This window comes from Elephas maximus, chromosome 25, assembly GCF_024166365.1.
Source record: "Elephas maximus indicus isolate mEleMax1 chromosome 25, mEleMax1 primary haplotype, whole genome shotgun sequence".
Taxonomy (NCBI): Eukaryota; Metazoa; Chordata; class Mammalia; order Proboscidea; family Elephantidae; genus Elephas; species Elephas maximus.
Genome location: NC_064843.1, coordinates 34,679,602 through 34,698,415, shown reverse-complemented (window position 1 = coordinate 34,698,415; position 18,814 = coordinate 34,679,602). Strand labels below are relative to the sequence as shown.

At 39.9% G+C, this 18,814-nt stretch overlaps 1 protein-coding gene across 11 annotated transcripts in view; it reads right to left on the bottom strand.

The window, feature by feature from the left end:
- The window catches only part of NCOA6 (nuclear receptor coactivator 6), a 95,259-nt gene that overhangs the window by 37,166 nt on the left and 39,279 nt on the right, over nucleotides 1-18,814 (bottom strand). For 7 of the 11 annotated variants that reach the window (XM_049868977.1, XM_049868976.1, XM_049868979.1 and 4 more), the window contains 6 exons: nucleotides 17,889-18,171; nucleotides 15,248-15,403; nucleotides 9,002-9,124; nucleotides 6,027-6,155; nucleotides 4,179-5,021; nucleotides 1,909-2,055 (listed from right to left, as the gene is read on the bottom strand). In XM_049868977.1, the coding sequence (XP_049724934.1) occupies nucleotides 1,909-2,055; nucleotides 4,179-5,021; nucleotides 6,027-6,155; nucleotides 9,002-9,124; nucleotides 15,248-15,403; nucleotides 17,889-18,123 (1,633 nt within the window). In that variant the 5' untranslated portion in view covers nucleotides 18,124-18,171. The remainder of the gene's footprint in view (nucleotides 1-1,908; nucleotides 2,056-4,178; nucleotides 5,022-6,026; nucleotides 6,156-9,001; nucleotides 9,125-15,247; nucleotides 15,404-17,888; nucleotides 18,172-18,814) is intronic. The other 4 variants (XM_049868986.1, XM_049868987.1, XM_049868981.1 and 1 more) reach the window with 4 other exon arrangements.

Genomic DNA, 18,814 nt, shown 5'->3' with positions numbered 1-18,814 from the left:
AATACTTCCTACGGACAGATCTCCTCTGCCACAGATGTGGTAAAATTTATTCAATCTTGATTTGGAAGCTGAGCCTCTGGTGGGACTCAACTGACAGACAACCCATCTGGAAGCTTACAGGCACAGGATGGTTAACAAGGGATATTAAAACTTTAGTGACCGTCTTCTGTGGCAGTCCCTGGTGGCCCATATGGGACATGTTCTATTTTCAGTTATTTCTAATTTAAACAAAAATTGCCTGCTGCCTTGCTGCAGTGTTTGCTTATTGTTGGGTCCTTGGGATTTTCCTACGGCTACTTGCATTATCTCCCCCTTTTTACTGAATACCTTCTAGCTTATTTTATCTTTTTCACTTTTAAGTGGGGACTAGAAAAGTGGCAGTCACAATGAAGTTATGAGGCCAGCCAGGTAGGCAAGGGACAAACTGTCCCTTGTTCACACTGTACAAACTTTTCATGAATCCCAAGGAGGATTTTCTAAACCAGTCTTATAAACTGTTAAACTTGAACCCCATGACTACTATTTAACAGTACTCATCTCAGTGTACACTCGTTCAATTTATTACTTATTTGTTTACTGGGAACCTAATATATACGAGGTACTTTTGGTGCTGAGATAATAGTGATAAACAAGATAAACCAAATCCCCTGCTCCCTTAGAGCTTATAGTCTATTTGGCAAAAGAAACAATAAACAAGTATTTTTTTCAGGAAGTGGTAAAAGTTAAGATGAGAAAAAAAGTAGGGTAAGAGGACAGAAAATGATAAAGAAGAGTAAAGCTGGGGGAAATCAAAACAATACATGCATGTGAAAGGTACCATATAAAAATACAAGACAGCTGTGCCAGGGTGGAGGAATTATGAATGATTTTATCACTATTCTAAAATGTCCTATAAAAAACATGAATTTATATAACTCAGGAAGTTAGTTTTCACATTTGCAGATAGGGAACGTCAAGTAGCTTACCCTACCCTTCTCTTGAACTATACCCTTCAAGAGATAAATTGAAAATTCTTTAAAATTAAGTCAAGGCTTGTCTCACTCCTTAGTGATGTACAATTAAAGTTGGAACCACATAACGAAATTAACTCGAAGTAAGGATGGGTGTTCAGAAAATGTTTGTGCTAATTCAGTCCAAGTCGCCTGAATGAGAAAGAGTAAGAGGATTAGTCATGTGGCACCTAAGAAACCAGAAACATAAAGTCTGGGCTTATAGGTTACTGCTTTACTAACACTTTTAAGTCTTTTTTTTTTTTTTTTTTAAATTAATGTTTTAGCTCCATCCTATCCCCCCTCCAAAATTTCTTCTTATATACAGTACACTGTTGGCATGACACTCAATATGAACAAAGCTAACACATACTACATAGAGAGTTTGAGGCTGCATTTGTCCAAACGTGCCATGTGCCTCCATGCCTTTGTACCTGTGGTTCAAAGTGTTTCCGCCCACTGCCTGAGTAAGCTCTACCTCGGGGTTAGCAAACAATGGCCTGTGGGTTAAATTTAGCCCCACTGCCTTTTCACAAATAAACAGTGTTTGGGACACTGCCATACTCATTCATTTATGAACTGTCTATGGCTGCTTTTGCACTATAACAGCAGAATTGAGTAGTTGCAAGAGACCTCATAATCTGTAAAGACTAAAATATTTACTATCTGGTCCCTTACAGAAAAATTTGCTGTCCCTTGTTTTAACTCAAGTTTCAACTCCTTCTCTTAGTTGTTTCAGGTTCCTGAGACATTTTACCTACTTTTAATATATCAGTTATTGCCCTGAAAGAAAAATTATTTTGGGGTTTGAAATTAGGGGGGTGGCCCGGACTTAACTGGTACATACCCCTGCCTGCTAGCAGGGTATCTACCACACTGTGCTTAATAAGTGCTGGCTGAATAATGGCAGAAGACAAACCTGCATGCTGGACATTTTGATTTGCTTGCAGCTGAGGGGCTCCTGAATTCCCAGGGGTGGTTGCTGTGGTCGAAGGCACCTGACCTTGCATAAAGTTCGGATTGGCCTGTCCTGCTGAGAAGCCAGGTGGGAGGCGTTTAGGCATTCCTTAATAGAAAACAATGAGTAAGGCAGTTACCTAGCAAATTCATACTCTTGCTTAGATGTGGAATGAATAAGGAAGATGAGCTGCATGAAGTCTCCACTGGCTTAGCTCTCTGTCACACTGGTAGGATCTTTAATAATAAGGTTGGGAAAGATGGTTAAAAAAATCAACACAATCTCTTACATGAGCATTGTCAAAATGAAAAAGAAATACTAAAAAATTTACACTTAGAACATGCCAAGGAAAAGATGGCAATCTGCTCCCTAAGTGTGATCTGAGGCCACGCCACAGCAAGGTTTGAGGGCTCACTTTTCTCTGTAGTACAATGGACCCCAAAACTTCACATACTTTAACACAGGCACCAAAAGAATACACTAAATTCTCTCATATTCAAACATATAAACAAAGAGCTGGGTCCTGTTATTAAGGATGGATAGGTGATTTGTTTTCCTTGAGGGAAATGGATGACAATCTCCTTTACAGAAACTACCCCCCCCACCCCCAATATTGTGCTTGTCTCTTTGGAATAGACAGGAGATTAGAAACAGTTCACAGGAGCTTCAAAGTGAAGCTATATTAAATTTATCATTATGCCTTACCCTCATAAGGTTTTCTGCAATTCTGACAGCTATGGTACCAAAAACCATGCTCTAATGAAATCTTACTAAAGTATTATTTCCTTTTATAGGAAGGCCTAATTTCAGAGAACAAATTTGTAATAAGGAGAATCTCAGACCCACTCACTGTTTATCACGCAGGCCTTGATGTGGCCAGATCACCTAGGTGAGCACATCATCTGCTCCATGAAAGCATCAAGACCTAAGGCTCACTTAAAACTTCCTTGAATTAGTCCATTTATTATTTTTTAGGGCTAAATTTTCAATGACCTGAAAAACACTTTTTATAGACAAATATGCATTTGTCTTTCTTTAGCAGTGACAAGTCCCCATTTGCATGCTTCCACTGTAATTAAGTCAGTACCCAGCTTCTACTGATCCAGGGCGAGATGCCCAGAACAGTGAAGTTTGGAGCTGAAACTTACTTGCTTTTTCTAAAAACTTCTTAGAATTCAAATATTAGCACCTGCATGTCAGCAAAATTAATTACAAGAGAGTGAAAGGCTGATGAGCAACTTAATTTCACCAGAAACCATGGGAACATGCCTTTGCTATGTTGCACTGAAGATGCAAGGGTTTTTTCTGGGTAGGCAATGGGTGTCTTTCGGTGGGGTTATGTTTATCAGATGACACAGTTACTCGACACTCTATATTCTCTACTAAAAAGCTCCAAGCACATTCATGTGCACTAGATCAATGATTAATAAGAATAAACAATAAACATGGAGATGGATAAGTTTTACTGGAATCGTTTTACCTCTCACACATTAAGCTCCATTGCTTTCTCTTCATACAAGAGGCACCTTACAAAATAAATAAATAAATCTCCTTTAGGTATAACTGGTGGAATTCCCTCTCTAAGGAGCAGGCATTGGCATTATAAAACTATAAAAGTCAATGATTTCTGAACTTACTCAACCCTTTAATACTGTAACCAAATTTAACAATTACCATGCTTACTATTTTACTAACTAGGATAATCAAAATTGATAATTACAAGGGTCTTTTTCCCATTAAGACCCCGTACTTATCTCTTCATTTTTGCTCTATTGCATAATCTTAAATTTTTCAACAGCTGAGCAGTTTAAGTTGTTAATAAAATGCATGTTTCTTATAAACCCAGAAACCCCAGTGCCGACTCATAGTGACCCTATAAGACAGAGTAGAACCGCCTCGTAGAGTTTCCAAGGAGCCAGGGTTTCCATGTTTCTTATACACATTTAAATTTACTAGAACAAGATAAGCAAAAATAATTTGGAAAACAAAAAAGACATCTCTACATTAAATTTTATCTGTCTTTTTATCCAGAGGGCTAGCTTAAATTTTACCAGTAAGATGCTACATAATACATCAAGTTAATTAAGTTATATCAAGTGTCACCAGCATATCCACAAAATCAAATGATTATATCCTTATTTCACTCCCCTCCATTAACTCTAAAGCTGGAAGTTCTACTAAGATCTATCTCCAGCAAATTAACCAACACAAACAGCTTCAGTGTTCCTCACCTCCTAGGCCTGGATGTAAACTCTGTGGCCCCTGGTTTGGTGGTTGCTGCTGCATCACCATGAAGTTAGGTGGCACATTTCCCTGTTGAACCATAGGATTCCGACCTGGAGAGCTGACAGGCTGCTGAAATCCCTGGGGAAGTGTGCTATTTTGAGGTGGCCTTGGTCCCATCTGCTGCTGAGTTTGGTTAACCGTTGGGGAGGATGCAGGAGACCCCTGCTGGAAGGAGGAGGGTGAGGAGGCAGGAGACTTGTTGGTGAGGTGGGGCTGCTGCAGGGGGGTCGGGACCCTGGAAGGCCCTCCCTGTAAGCTCTTCAGCTGAGGAGCTGTGAACTGGCCTGGGTTGCTCATCTGAGGAAAGTTTGTATGGGCTTGTGAGGCTTGCTGGCTGCCAAAGGGATATGGAGGGGGAGGGTGGGAAGGTGTCTGTACCGTGGCTAAGGATGGTCTTGCCTGGAGCTGCTGTGGCATTGGGCCAGGCAGAGGAGCCTTCTTCCATCCTTGGTTTGCAGTCATTGTGCCCAGAGAACCCTGGGCTGGAGGAGGCTGAAGGGCTCCAGAAGGCAGCTGGTTCCAGCCCGGAGGAACAGGCACCTGAGTTGGGGCAGTAAATTGGGGTCGAATTCCCTGTGGCTGCTGCTGATGTTGCTGTGGAGGTCTTGCTTGCAACTGTTGCTGCTGCTGCTGCTGTTGTTGCTGCTGCTGCAGCTGAGGAAAATTAGCAGGGGTCATTTGTCTGTTCACAGGAACAGACTGCATTGGATGGTGTGGAGGAGCTAAAGATCCTGAGGGATGACTTTGCTGCTGTACATGGAGCCCAGAGAGGAGTGGATCCATTGCATCTGTATTATAAAGACAGTCAACAAAGCAATAATTAACCTATTGCAACCTAGATCCTAGTGCAAAGTGCAATGGTTTGGCAATTCTGCAAATACATAGTAAAACCTACTGGTGGTTGTTGTTATTGTCACTGAGTGCTGTTGAGTCGATTCCGACTCAGAGCAACCCAACGTGGCAGAGTAGAGCTGTTCCCATAGGGTTTTCTAGGCTGTGATCTTTATGGGAACAGATTGGCAGGTCTTTCTCCCATTCAGCTGCTGGGTGGGTATGAACCGCAAACCTATCGGTTAGCAGCCGAGCACCTAACCATTGCTCCACCCAAATAAACAACAACAAAAAAAAAAAACCCAGTGCCATCGACTCCACTCTGACTCATAGCAACCCTGGGCTCCCAAAGCCTGCTGGTCCTCAACAAAACATGAGCACCTCCTATGCGCAGAGCAACGTGCCACGATGATAGAAAAATGAATCCTGGCTAATAAGAGCTTATGGTTCAACAGTAGATGTAAGGGCCAAAGACAAAATGTAGAGAACAGTGTTTTCCAGGGCATATTCTGGGGAACTATTTTAATTAGTGTTTTAAGAAAAACAAAACAAAAAACACAGTCAATTATGTCTGGGAAATACCGGACTTAACAACCTTAAACAGGTTTCCTCACTGCAGGACTCTCAGTGCTTCCAATACGTTAATCTTGAATCTCCAGGAGGGAGAGTCAAGTATGCTGCACTTCCTAAACTTACTTGACTACAGAATTCTCTGTCATGGAGTATTGTGCAGGACACATGTGGCAGGGTACACTCTTTTGGGAATGTTGGGAGTAGAATTAATAAAGAGCACAACGAGAAGGTCTGAGGAGGAAAATGATGAAGAAATCAGAGCAACTGTATAAAGAAAGTGGCATCTGAGTAGGGCAGTTAGGAATCCGGCATCACAGGCGGCTGGGTTTTGTAACGACACCTGTGGGGAGCTCCGGCCCCTTCAGTCCTCAAAGACTGGAGACGATTACCTGATTGAGAAGCAGGGCGAGGAGTCCTGGGCTGCAGCTCTGGATTGGGGCCTGGTGCCACCATGGAAGATGACACGTTTCCACCCTGGGGTATCATAACAGTGGCAGGGCTGGTCATCCTTATTAATCCTAGGAAAAAAAAATCCCTAAAATAGAATACTGGATTTGGCACAATTTTTGCTTTTAATGAAATATTTCAAAATATAAAAAGATATGGAAATTTTCTGTACCCATCACCCAGCTTGTTTAAACATTTTGCTCTTATCTCTTTCAGAGCAGAAGCCCCCTACTCCTTCCCAATCCCATCCCATTCCTTCCCTCTTACCTTGGAATTGGGTTAACATTGCCTATTCTACATATGCAGGTAAACTGCATAGTTTTTTGTACACTTTTAATCTCTGTATAAGTGGCACCATATTATATGTATTCTTCGTCAATTTTTTTCTTTGCTTAATGTTTCTGAGACTCATCCATGTAAATACATGTAGCTCTAGTTCATTCACCTTGACTGCTATAATAGTATGTCATCATATGGAACATCTATTCTCCTGCTAATGAATAATAAGGTTTTTTCCCTAACTTTTCACTACTACAATTTTGCAATGTCATGTATTCTTGTGGACATATGCGAGAGTATACTTAGACTATATACTTAGAATTGCTAGGTTTTAGTTAACTGCTGTCAAGTCAACTCCGACTCATGGTGACCTCATGTGTGTCAGGATAGAACTATTCTTCCTAAGTTTTTAATGTTTTGGAAGCAGATTTCCAGGCCTTTCTTCCAAGGTGCCTCTACATGGACCAGAACTTATAACTTTTTGGTTAACAGCCAAGCGTGTTCACTGCTTGCACCATCTAGGGACTCCTTTTAAAGCATAAGCATCTTCAAATTTACTAAAAAAAAAATATTGGCAAATTGCTAGTTGTTGCTGTTCTGTGCTGTCAAGTCCCTATCAGCAGAACTGCCCCATATGGTTTTCTAGGCTATAATCTTTATGGAAGCAGATCGCCAGGCCTGTCCTCCAAGGTTTGAACGACCAATCTTTCAGCTAATAGTCAAGCACTTAACCATTTGTGCCACACAGGAACTCTGAAAGCCACTAGGATAGTGAAGAGAGCACTGAATTGGGAGTTAGGAGGTCTATGATGTTAGCTCACTACTACTACTTGACCCTGGGAAAATCACTTCCCTCCTGTGGGTTCCACAGCTTTCTCAGCTTTAAATGAGAGAGCCAATTTAATTCTAATGTTCTGTGATTCTAGAGAAAGTTCAACCTCTGAAGAAGAAACTTCAGGATTATTAGAAAAGGATTCGTTAGTTTTGGTGATGGGTAAGGCAATATCAGATTCAGGTGAAGTCAGCACAACATGACCAGGGTAAAAGATGACATTAAGAAGCACACAAGAATAAGAGATGATTTTGCGAAAAGTCACAACATATATACTTTTTTAACAAAAGTAATTACAACCAAAACATATGTATGTGGCTACCCAGGTAGATATGTACGCTTATACATGTAAAGGGAAGCACGTATGAATACACCAGTGTGCACGTACAGGTCCTTCTGTAGGCAAGTGTATACACGTGTGCCTGTTTGCTATGTATATGTTTATATATAAAATAAAGCACGTGGGGGGAAGTTACAGACACTTCCTAGATATAACCAAGCACCTCGCAGGATTGGGTTACCAAGTTTGAAGTTGGGGGTAACTTGGTCAGTTAGTATAACATAGCTCATAAAGATAATGTTCTACATCCTAGTGTGATGAGTAGCTTCTGGGGTCCTAAAAGCTTGCAAGCTGCCATCTAAGGTACAACTATTGGTCTCTACGCATCTGGAGTAAAAGAGAAAGAAGGAAACCAAAGAGTCAAAGAAACTAGTCTACAGGACTAATAGTGTACACAAACCATGGCCTCATCTACCCTGAGACCGGAAGAACTAGTTGGTCCCCGGCTACCACTACCGACCATTCTGACCAGGGACATAATAGATGGTCCCAGATAGAATGGGGGAAAATGTAGAACAAAACTCAAATTCCTAAAAAAAAAGCCAGACTTACTGGACCGGTAGAGACTAGAGGAACCTCCGAGACTATCACCCTAGGATACCCTTTAAACTTAGGACTCAAACCACTCCTAGAGGTCACCTGTCAGTCAAAAGACAGAGTAGCTCATAAAATAAATAATAACACCTGTGAGTACTGTGCTTTTCTAAACAACCATCTAAACGAGACCTAATGGACAACATTTACCCTGACCAAAGATGAGAATGTAAAGGAGGACAAGGAAGCTAGCCTAATGGAAACAGAACAACCAGAATGGAAATAATGACAACGCTGACACATTGTGAACAGTATAATCAATGTCACTGAAGGATACATTTACAAATGGATGAATGAGAACCTAATATGCTATGCGAATTTCCTCCAAAATCACAATAACATATTTTTTTAAAAAAGAAAGAACGCTTTAAACGTAACACTCAAATTTTAAATACATAATTAGACAGGTTCTCCCACATACTTCTGCAGATTTCACATAAGCACATAAGAACTCTGAGGTCACAGGTAATCAGCCTCAGAAAATGTGACAGGGAGTTGGAAAGCTACATTCTCCACTACATTGTAAACATCCTAAGGGTAGAAAATTTTTTATTCATTTTTATTTCCAACACTTAGCACAGGCCCTGACATACAACAGGAACCCAATAAATGTTTGCTGCATGGCTCAGTGCTCATCTACCTTTAAGCATGAGCCCAAAAGACTGCAAAGGCTATATGGTCCATGCACTGTGGCCCTAGCCTCCTGAGGATGATCCATGTCTTGCTTTTCTGATCCATCAAATAAAAATACTGGTGTGTCACCTGAGCCTCACCTATCTTGCTGGACCCAAATGATTACACATCTGCAAATAAAGCAAAAAAAAAAAAAATGAAACTAGTAAGACGTCATGCAGCTGAATGGGAGATCTCACCTGGCCCACCTGCCATGGGAAATCCTGCCTCCATCCTAACTGAATTTCCAGCTCCCACAGGTCCGTTCATTCTTACATCTTGGTTTCGGTTCTGAGCCAAAGCCAGGTTGATAGCACCTTCCCCTGAAAATGACAGTCAGGTTATAAAAAGGAAATCATCACAATAAGGAAAACCAAGGTAAATTTTGTTCAAAGACAGGTACACAAGAGCCCTAATTTTCTGTGTTTAAAGAATTATGGTAAATTTATCACCACAAAAAGCCTAAGTTCAACACTGTACGGCTCCTCGTCAACCCCATCTGAGCGGGTTCACCTACACGGGGCACGAGGAAAACATTACAACCAATTCTCACCTACAATGCGACAAACAGGGATCATCAATGGTGCTTAGCGTTCATAGAGAGCTCGGAGCTCTGGACACCGATTTTCAACCAGCCCATCGATTTTTTTGTGGGGGGATGTGGGGGAGAATAAACACTCTCAGAAATCCCAAAATTCTAGATTTCCTTTTGGGAATTTATGATCAGAGGTATAAGGAGGCTTGACGGGGAAAGAACGGATGATGTAGGGACAACTGTAATACTTGTGGGCAAAATACCAATTCCTTTTCATTACTTGCAGCAGATTTCCAGCAGAAAAATTCATGCAATGAAGTAGATAGACTGTTACTATTTACTTCTGAGACACCTAATGATAAGACCAATATTTGTACAGGATTTTTAATGTTACAAAATTTTATCTATTTGAGCCTCACAGTAGTCTGGTAGGTAATATGTCACTAGAAATGCTCCAATTAAGTAGGTCCTTAAACTTTGAGGCAACTTAAATCCTACTTGGTCTAATGGCAAAAAAGATTTCTGAAACAAGCTTTAGAGTGATTCCTGCACTTAATCGAAAATTTTGACTACTGTTGTATGGAGGAAACCCCGGTGGTGTAGTGGTTAAGTGCTACGGCTGCTGACCAAGAGGTCGGCAGTTCAAATCCATCAGGCCCTCCTTGGAAACTCTATGGGACAGTTCTACCCTGTTCTATAGGGTCACTATGAGTCAAAAATCAACTCGACAGCCTTGGGTTTGGTTTCTTTGGTTTGGTTGTATGGAAGACAGCACCACCTTGTGGACAAATAGAAGTACAGCTAGCCCGTGGCTAAAGAAAGGCTGCATTCACCTGAGTCCTTTCTTAATGTGGGGTCCTGGTTGGCAGAGCGAGCTGATAAAGCAAGAAGCTAATGAGGGCACAACAGTTTCTTCTGTCTGGTCCCTGATCCAGATTATTACATATTTTATCCAGGGAGGTGGGAGGGCCGTAGGCAGCAAATATCCTATCAGTAAGGGACCAATCACCACGGGCTACAAGATACTCTAAACTTGCCTATGGGAATTGGGAGCAAAAGAGAAAGAAAATACAGGGCTTCAGGGTTTTGTTTTTTTTTTCACCAAAGGGAAGGAACCGTTAATATACCAAACTTACTAAGACATTGTAAGAAAGAGTATTATTCTAGAAATAGTTACCAGATCATATTACTCCTTTGGTTTAAAACTGCTCAACTGTTCAATTGAACAACTGCTCAATTATTTTAGAAATAAAAGCCAAACTCCTTGTGAAGACATCTAAGACCTCAAATTATCTACCTATCCCAGTGATATTCAACAGAAATGTAACATATAATTTAAAATTTTCTAGAAGCCACATTACAAAGGTAAAAAGAAACTGGTGAAATTAATTCCAACATATTTCATATTTAATTCAAGACACCCAATGTATTGTTTCAACATGTAATATAAAAATTATTGATGAGATTATTTTACGTTCTTTTTTGGGCGGGGTACTAAGTTCTCAAAATCCAGTGTGTATTTTACATTCGAAGTTCATGTCATTTTAGATGAATCATACTTCCAGTACTCAGTAGCCACATGCGGCTTACAACTACCTTACTGAACCCAGATCTAGCCCGTGCCTACCTCTCCAACTTCATCTCATGCTATTTTCACCTTCAGTAATAAGGATTCAGCCTCAGTGACTCTTTTTAGTTTCTTATGCCACAAAGCTGCCTCTCATCTCAAGGTCTCTGCGCATGCTATTCCCTCTGTCTAGAACAGTTCTCCTGCACACTTCACATAGGCAACTTCTCAATTTCCATGTAAGCTTAAGTGTCACATGTCCAAAACGGCCTCACCCAGCCATCTTACCCAAGGTTAAAAAAAAAAAATTGTCTGGAGTTGATTCCGACTCATGGCAACCCCGTGTGTGTCAGAGTATATTGTGCTCCATACAGTTGTCAATGACTGATTTTTCAGAATTAGATCACCAGGCCATTCTTCCAAGTTGCCTCTCAGTGGACTCCAGCCACCAACCATTTGGTTAACAGCCTAGTGCTAGCCAAGGTTAGGTCATCCTTTACCAAAACATCTTATTTTCTTCACAGCACATGCTACTTTATAATTACTTATTCCTTCACTTGTTTTCTTGTCTGCCTCCCTATTACTACACTAGGATAACCGTAAGTCTGACCAGTTTACATCTGTTGTCCCAGCATAATTACTAACAGCACCCCCTTTCACCATCAGAAGTATTCTAATTTAGATGATCAATTACACAGCCTCCCTAACCATATCCTTTATACAAAAAACAGTGCCTGGTACAAGGTAGGTGCTCATTAGGTATTTACTGAATATATGATGAACAGTCATCATAACCTTACAAAGAATCACAGGCATTTTTCTATGTATGTTCTTGAAAAATCTCACATTCCATAAAATCTCACACTGAAAATAATAGGTTTTATGGGAAAAACAAGATTGGGGAAGACTCAAAGCCTATGCTACTTTGTCACCAGAGCACTAATAAAAACAAAAATATTGGTGGAGGCAACATATCCAGATACGAGAGAGTGGAAATCCTTTAGCCAGGTATTGAGACAATGCAGAGGCAGTGGTGCGTAGAGCAGCGGGGCTCCCATTAAGGTAGGGACAGGAGGATATGAAATTTGTCCTACGTTGAGAGCCCGGCAAAGCTGGGGGTGTATTTTAAGGAAGGCACCTGAGTGCAAACTTTGTTAAGTTTATTAAAATAGAGCTGAAAATACTCCTACCTATGCAGCAGCTGAGCTAAAGGCTTTTTTTCCTTATCGATAATTAGAATTCTATTCCTACTATTCCAGCTCCCCCTGCCTAGGAAAATACCACATATGAATAAACATAGTTTCCACATTAAACTTATCATTCCCCTATTTACTAAATGCATATAAGCTAATTTGTATCGAAGAAACACGCGCTGTGGAGAACAATGTATTGGCTGTATTATATTGGCTCCCAAACTTACAAACTATGGCCCACGGGCCAAATCCAGCCCATTGCCTATTTATTTAAATAAAGGTTTATTGGAACACAGGCACATTCATTCATTTACGTATGGTCTGTGGCTGCTTTTGCAAAACTACAATGGTAGAGTTTAGTAGTTGTGGTACAGACCACAGGGTTCACAAAGCCAAAAGCATTTACTATATGGCTTTTTGCAGGCCCCTGATTCAGATCACCATGAATTTACACAGGGGTCACAAAATATCCTCAAAAAAGATACATTCCCCAACTCCTTGGTCAAAGTTCAATGGAGAATAATCTGTTCAAGAACAACCTGCCTCCCAGGCCCTTTAACAGATATCATAACAGTGGCCACACCTCCTCTTACAACTTACAAATGCACTAGCCATCACCAGTTTCATGAAAGCAACAGCTGCTGCCACCATTTTCACTCCTGTCTGAACTCCCAGGGAGTGTGGTAAGAGAGAAAGGGAGATACCTGGGATGCATGTGCATATATGTCCTAAAAGTTAAAGAACATTTTCTGCATTGGGATAATCACTATGCACGTTTCATAATTTCTTAAAATGTTATTTATTTTGCTTCCTTCCTGGTACTTACGTTTTAATTTATGGCTATAATAATAAAGGGGAGTCAGCATTTTACCCTTTAAGAACTTGTAGGAAGTAAGCTTGATTAAGAGAAGAAATTAGTGTTTTCTTCCTCTAATAGAAAACGATACCAATTAAGGTCTCACAGTCTTCTAATTTAGATAAATAAGTAACAGCTAAATAAGAAATAGGTAAATAGGAACCTGCTTATGTGTTCCATAAAGTAGGAACAGCCTATATGCTGTTACTTATCCAATAGTTTCCAGCTTCCACTCTTCCCAGTAGTTCACCCTTGATCGCTGTAAATTCATTTTACTTTCCTGGATCAACCTTTTAGATAATCCAACATTTTTCATAATAAACTAGTTAGTTAAGCCACTATTCCTTCCTTTGTGAAATAATCACACTTACCCCATTTCTCAATCTACACATAATTCTCTGTAAATAATTTTTGTTTGCTGGTATCGCCCCTTTTGGGGCACAGCAACCTACAATCTTAGACTGCACAAAATCAGTCTCATTCCTATATGCAAAATTGTACCACCGCTGCAGTTCTGTGGAGCATTTAGGCTCTAGGTAAGCACAGGGTCAGGAGGACTTGGGGCACCAGTGGAAGGGAAGGCTGGAATCACTGGTCGCCACCTTTTTTGCCTCAATACAGGAAGGGATGTGAGGGTTCCAATTCTATCTTTGGGCACCCAAAGATTGAACCCCTTTTGTCCTCCCCCACATTCACAGTTAAATCTCTCACAGGTCTGTCCCTCTCAGCTCTTCTGAATTCATAAAGACAAGGACCATATTTTATGTAATCTTTGCTTTCTGAGTGCTGGAGCAGAGTGGTGCCATTGTATGTGTGCTTACCTTCCTGTCATTCAAAAGATGTTTACTAAGAACCTAACATGCACCGGGCAAGCCAGGGAAACAACAGTGAGCACAACCGGACATGGTCCCTGCCCTACTGGAGTTTACAGTCTAATGGAAAATAAAACAATAATCAAATAATTGCTCTAATGAAAGTGTGAGATAATCTGAGGGAAATAAACTGACTTTTGTGAGAGCACATAACAAAGAACTCTGACTTAATTTGGGGGTTCAGAAAATGCATCTTCAAGAAGATCTGAGCTGATACTGAAGGCTGAATAGAGCTTAACTAGGAAAAAGGGTAATAGTAAGGGACAGCATTCCATTTAGAGAAGAGATCAGTGCAAGGGACCCATGGTAGGAGGAAGAACTGCATGTTTAAGGAATCAAAAGAAAGCTAGAGAGGCTAGAACACAGAGAGCAAGGGAGTAGAGATGTACAGGATAAGGCTGGGTGAAGAACGTGGAGGTCAGATCATGCAAGGCCTAAAGGCATTTTAAGAAGTTTGGTCTTTAGTCTATGAATAATGGCAAGCCATGGCAGGGTTTTAAAGTGAATGTGCATATGCATGTGTGTGTTGAGCATATTTTCATTTTGAAAAGACCATTCTGGCTAAAATATTTTAAAAATAAATACTGTCACATAAGGTCTGTTCAGGGCCTCCTAATCTCTGTTAGATGAATAAAGAAAAAGAAAAATACTAAGGCTTAGTTGGTGGAAGGAAAGGACTGTTGGTGGCACAGGGGTTAAGTGCTCGGCTGCTAAATGAAAACTCGGTGGTTCAAACCCACCAGCCTCTCCAGGAGAAAGATGTGGCAGTCTGCTTCCACAAAAATTAAAGATAACAAACCAAACCCATTGCTGTTGACTCTGACTCATAGCAACCCTATAGGACAGAGCGGAGCTACCCCATAGGGATCCCAAAGCTGTAATCTTTGCAGAAGTAGACTGCCACATCTTTCTCCAGCAGAGCACCTGGTGGGTTCGAACCACTGACTTTTAGGCTAGCAGCCAAGCGCTTAACCACTGCATCACTAGGGGCCCTTTCTGTAAAGATCACAGGCTTCAAAACCCTATGGGGACAATTCTATTCTGTCCTATAGGGTTGTTATGAGTCAGAATTGGCTTAATAGCAATGGGGTTTGAGTTTTGGTTTGGTGGAAGGAAGTGATAGTCTTTAAAAGGCAAATCAGTTTCTGGTCAGGGTGCCAGTAAAACCAAAGTTTGAGAGGCTGACGGTCAAAATCAGCCAAAAAAGGAATAGTGCTGACGCTATGGATGCTTAAGAGTATCAGGACCAGCAACAGCTCAATCTCTCTTTATCCTGAGGTGCTATAATGTGAAGCCAGGTTACATCAGTCACCTGGCATTCTGGAACGTAAGAACAGAGGAACAGACAAAGTAGCCTACAAAATCTTGCTATGTTCTACTGTTATGATTTTAGTCCAAATGAGCACATAGCAAGATAACAGACCTTCAATCTGAACGGAGAGAATCCCCAGATCCCGAAGCTGCTGGTTGTTGCTCTGAGCCAGGATCCTTAGCCGCTCTGCTGCTTCCCGGGGGATGTTAAATGTCACACGCACACTGTTCCAGGGCTCCACCTTCTGCACCTTTAGCTTGCTGGATTCTTGATTGTGAAAGAAAGAGAATAATATCCGTAATCTTTTAGTCACCACAAGATATGGCACAAAAACAAAACAAAAAGTAAAAGAATAAGGAGGAGTACCAGCTTGCATTAGTTGCAAGAGCTTGGGTTTTGGCATTAGACAGACTTTAAATCTAATCCTAGCTTTACCACTTAGCACCTGGGTGACCATAAACAAATTATATAGCCTTTTTTACTGAAACTTACCTTTCTCTTCTTTAAAACTATGGCAAAACTACTTCATGAGATCGTGAGTACTAAATGAGATAATACACGGAAAAAACCCAGCACACTGTATGACACATAGTAGGCACTGAATAAATGGAAAGCATTAAGATGGAATAAGGAATATAAGAGAGAAGAAGAGAGAGGTAAGTTTAAACTAATAATGTTTACTTCTGGGTTCAGTTCAATGCATGTGAACTGAGAAGCTGAGGACATAAAAGTCTCAAATGTCAAGTGAAGCCCTATAAAAACACTGGATACAGAATATTAGGGGATCTTCAGCTTAATCCACTAAACTCAGGTTTCAGATGAGTTCGTTCTGGTTGGAACCACTGATGCGAATTTGCATTTCTACAAATTCCCAGGCAATGCTATGCTGCTAGTTAGGTATCAATTCTGAGGACCACTGGTAAAGCAGTGGTTCCAAAATTTATTATACATAAGCAGTACCTAGGGATCTTGTTAAAATGTTGATCCTAATTCACTGTATTGGGGGTGGCAATGGACATTCTCAGTAGGGGTCTGAAGTCCTGCACTGAACTCAAAGAAAAGAGCACTGAAAACAAAGTTTTATTTATCAAGTGTGAAGCAATTTTACCTCTTCAAATTAAATATCTGAAATATGAAAAAACTCAAATATTTAAATATTCACTGGGTATCTCTTTGAAAGATACTCATAAAGTCACAGAGCAAACAATTCTTCCAATGTCCTATAAATGATTCAATTAAGGAGCAGACTTAAGTCTATGTCTGATTTTTAAAAAAATTTTTCTCCTATGTTAAACAAGCTTAGAATTTCCACTGAAGCTACATCAAACAGATGGAAAAAAAAATAACAGAAATTGGACAAATAAACTTTAGCCAGGATGTGAAAACATACATTTCAGCAAGTTTGAAAAGTTAACGGAAATGTCAGGACACATTTTTAAAAGAAAATACAAAAAGTAACTAATTGAGCAGGTAATGTTGTTTGTAATTACATTTAACAGGTTGGAAAGTAAATCCCAGGCCCAGTTACCTGATTTAAAAAAAAAGTTATTCAATAACTTGCCTTCAAATCCCAAAGAAAAAACCTTCCAAACCTGAAAAAGCTAATGAGCACTTGATCAAATTAGGATTTGTGATAAAAGGATGAAATCTGGGCTTTGTACTGTGTCTGTAGGGATTAGATAATGATGCTAACTAGAATACAGGAGGACATCTAAACCAAGGGTCAAACACAAATGCCCCCAAAGCCAGACAGGTAATCTAAATGTGTGAAGAGGCCAGATGGGAACTCTGGTGAACTGAGGGCCAGCCCTCACTAGCAGCTGCTATGCTCATTGCCATTGGGGATGTTAAATTATCAGACATTCCCATTTTTAGAGAGAAATCCAAAATCTAGCCTTTTGTGTAAAACATGCCAATTATTAAAACATTGGCAACTAATGAATTAAAAAAAACCCCAAAAAACCCAAACACTATAAAATGGGCCAAGTACCGCATGGCTGCAGGTATTACTGCTGTCAGTGACCTCTGATCTAAAATTTAAGAGAACAATTTCAAGTCCATTGTAAGTAGAGTCACAGAATAATAGATTTTTCTAAGCTTTAAGGAATTGTAAAGATCCAGTCCAACCCCTTCATTTTACAGGTAAGGAAATTGAATACCAGGTTAAAAATAATACTGTAGACTAATTTGGATCTTGAGAATTACTCTTATCTTCTAGTGCAGATTATTTAATGATTTCTGTGTGAAGCAATACTTTGCTATATTCAGCTCCTCCACATACTTAAAGGAAATACAACAGCATTTCTATAGTAATAATTAAAAAATCCTGTAACACGTAAAATCAGCCTTTCATCCCAGTTCAGTAGTCTGACTGTACAGTAAGTTCCCAGGTTACAAACCTCCAACTTACGGACAACTCATACTTGCCCTTTAATGTTATATAAATTTGCCCCCACTTTGAAACGACTCAACCAACCCCTACTCACAACAAATTCATCACAATCACCTTCACTTGTTGCAGGTGCAGCTTTTAAATCACTGAAAAGGCTTTGAGCCTTATCTCGCACTGAACTAAGGCTAAACAAGAACCACATGCACCTGTTTGGGCTTACCTAAAATCTGACTTAAAGACACACTTAGGAACAGATCTCGTCCGTAACCCAGGGACTGCCTGTATAAAACACAAGATAACCGCGAAGACAAACACCTCAAAAAAGAGTAACAATAAGGAAAAAATAATTATGGTAATTACCCATGTGTAACAAATTGGGCACATTCTCCAATATTGTGTCCAATTTCCGTTTGAAGTCTTTATCATCTATATTTCCTTTGAAGGCCACGAAGATAGTGGACTCTTCCAAAATGCTATCACTTTTTGTATCATCATCTTCTAGACCAGAGTCAAAATCCATCTCTGAGTCCTCCACTGCTGATGAGCACAAGGAAGCGTAGATGTGTTCTAAGTTTGGAAGGTCATCCAAAACCATGGTGGGTATTATTCCAGAAGCATAATGCCAAGCGGGCAACGAGAAAGCCTTTGAAAAGGAGAGGAAATGCAAAAAGAGCATTACCACCCACAATTACACATACAGCAAAGTACAATCCACAGCTCGGTGGAAACTGCCATTTATTTGTCAAGTAATAAGGAAGTACTATAAAAATTAAGATATTAGAGAGAGGAAAAACTGTTTTAATTAAGATATTCTGTAACAATTAGTTCTTAAAGATACTGGAAACAAAAACACAACAGCCTTAAATAAAGTTCATTATATTATGTTACATGCTACCTTTTTGTAAACCTACAGTATCAGGAGGGATAGTAAGGGATCATGAGAAAAGAACAAGTACTTTTAAAATTTTATTTTATTTTTTTATTGTGATAAAATATATACAACATAAAATTTACCATTTTAATTATTTAAAAGTTCTGTAGCATTACTTATATTCACAATGTCGTTCAACAATCACCACTATTGTTTTCCAAACCTTTTTCATCACCACAAACACAAACTCTGTACCCTTTAAAGCATTAACTCCCCATTCTCCCTCCCCCTAGCCCTTAAAAAAAAAAAAAAAAAACCACTAATCTACTTTCTGTCTCTATGCATTTGCCTATTCTAGATATTTCCATAAGTGTGGGGATTATACAAAATTTGTCCTTTTGTGTCTGGCTCCTTT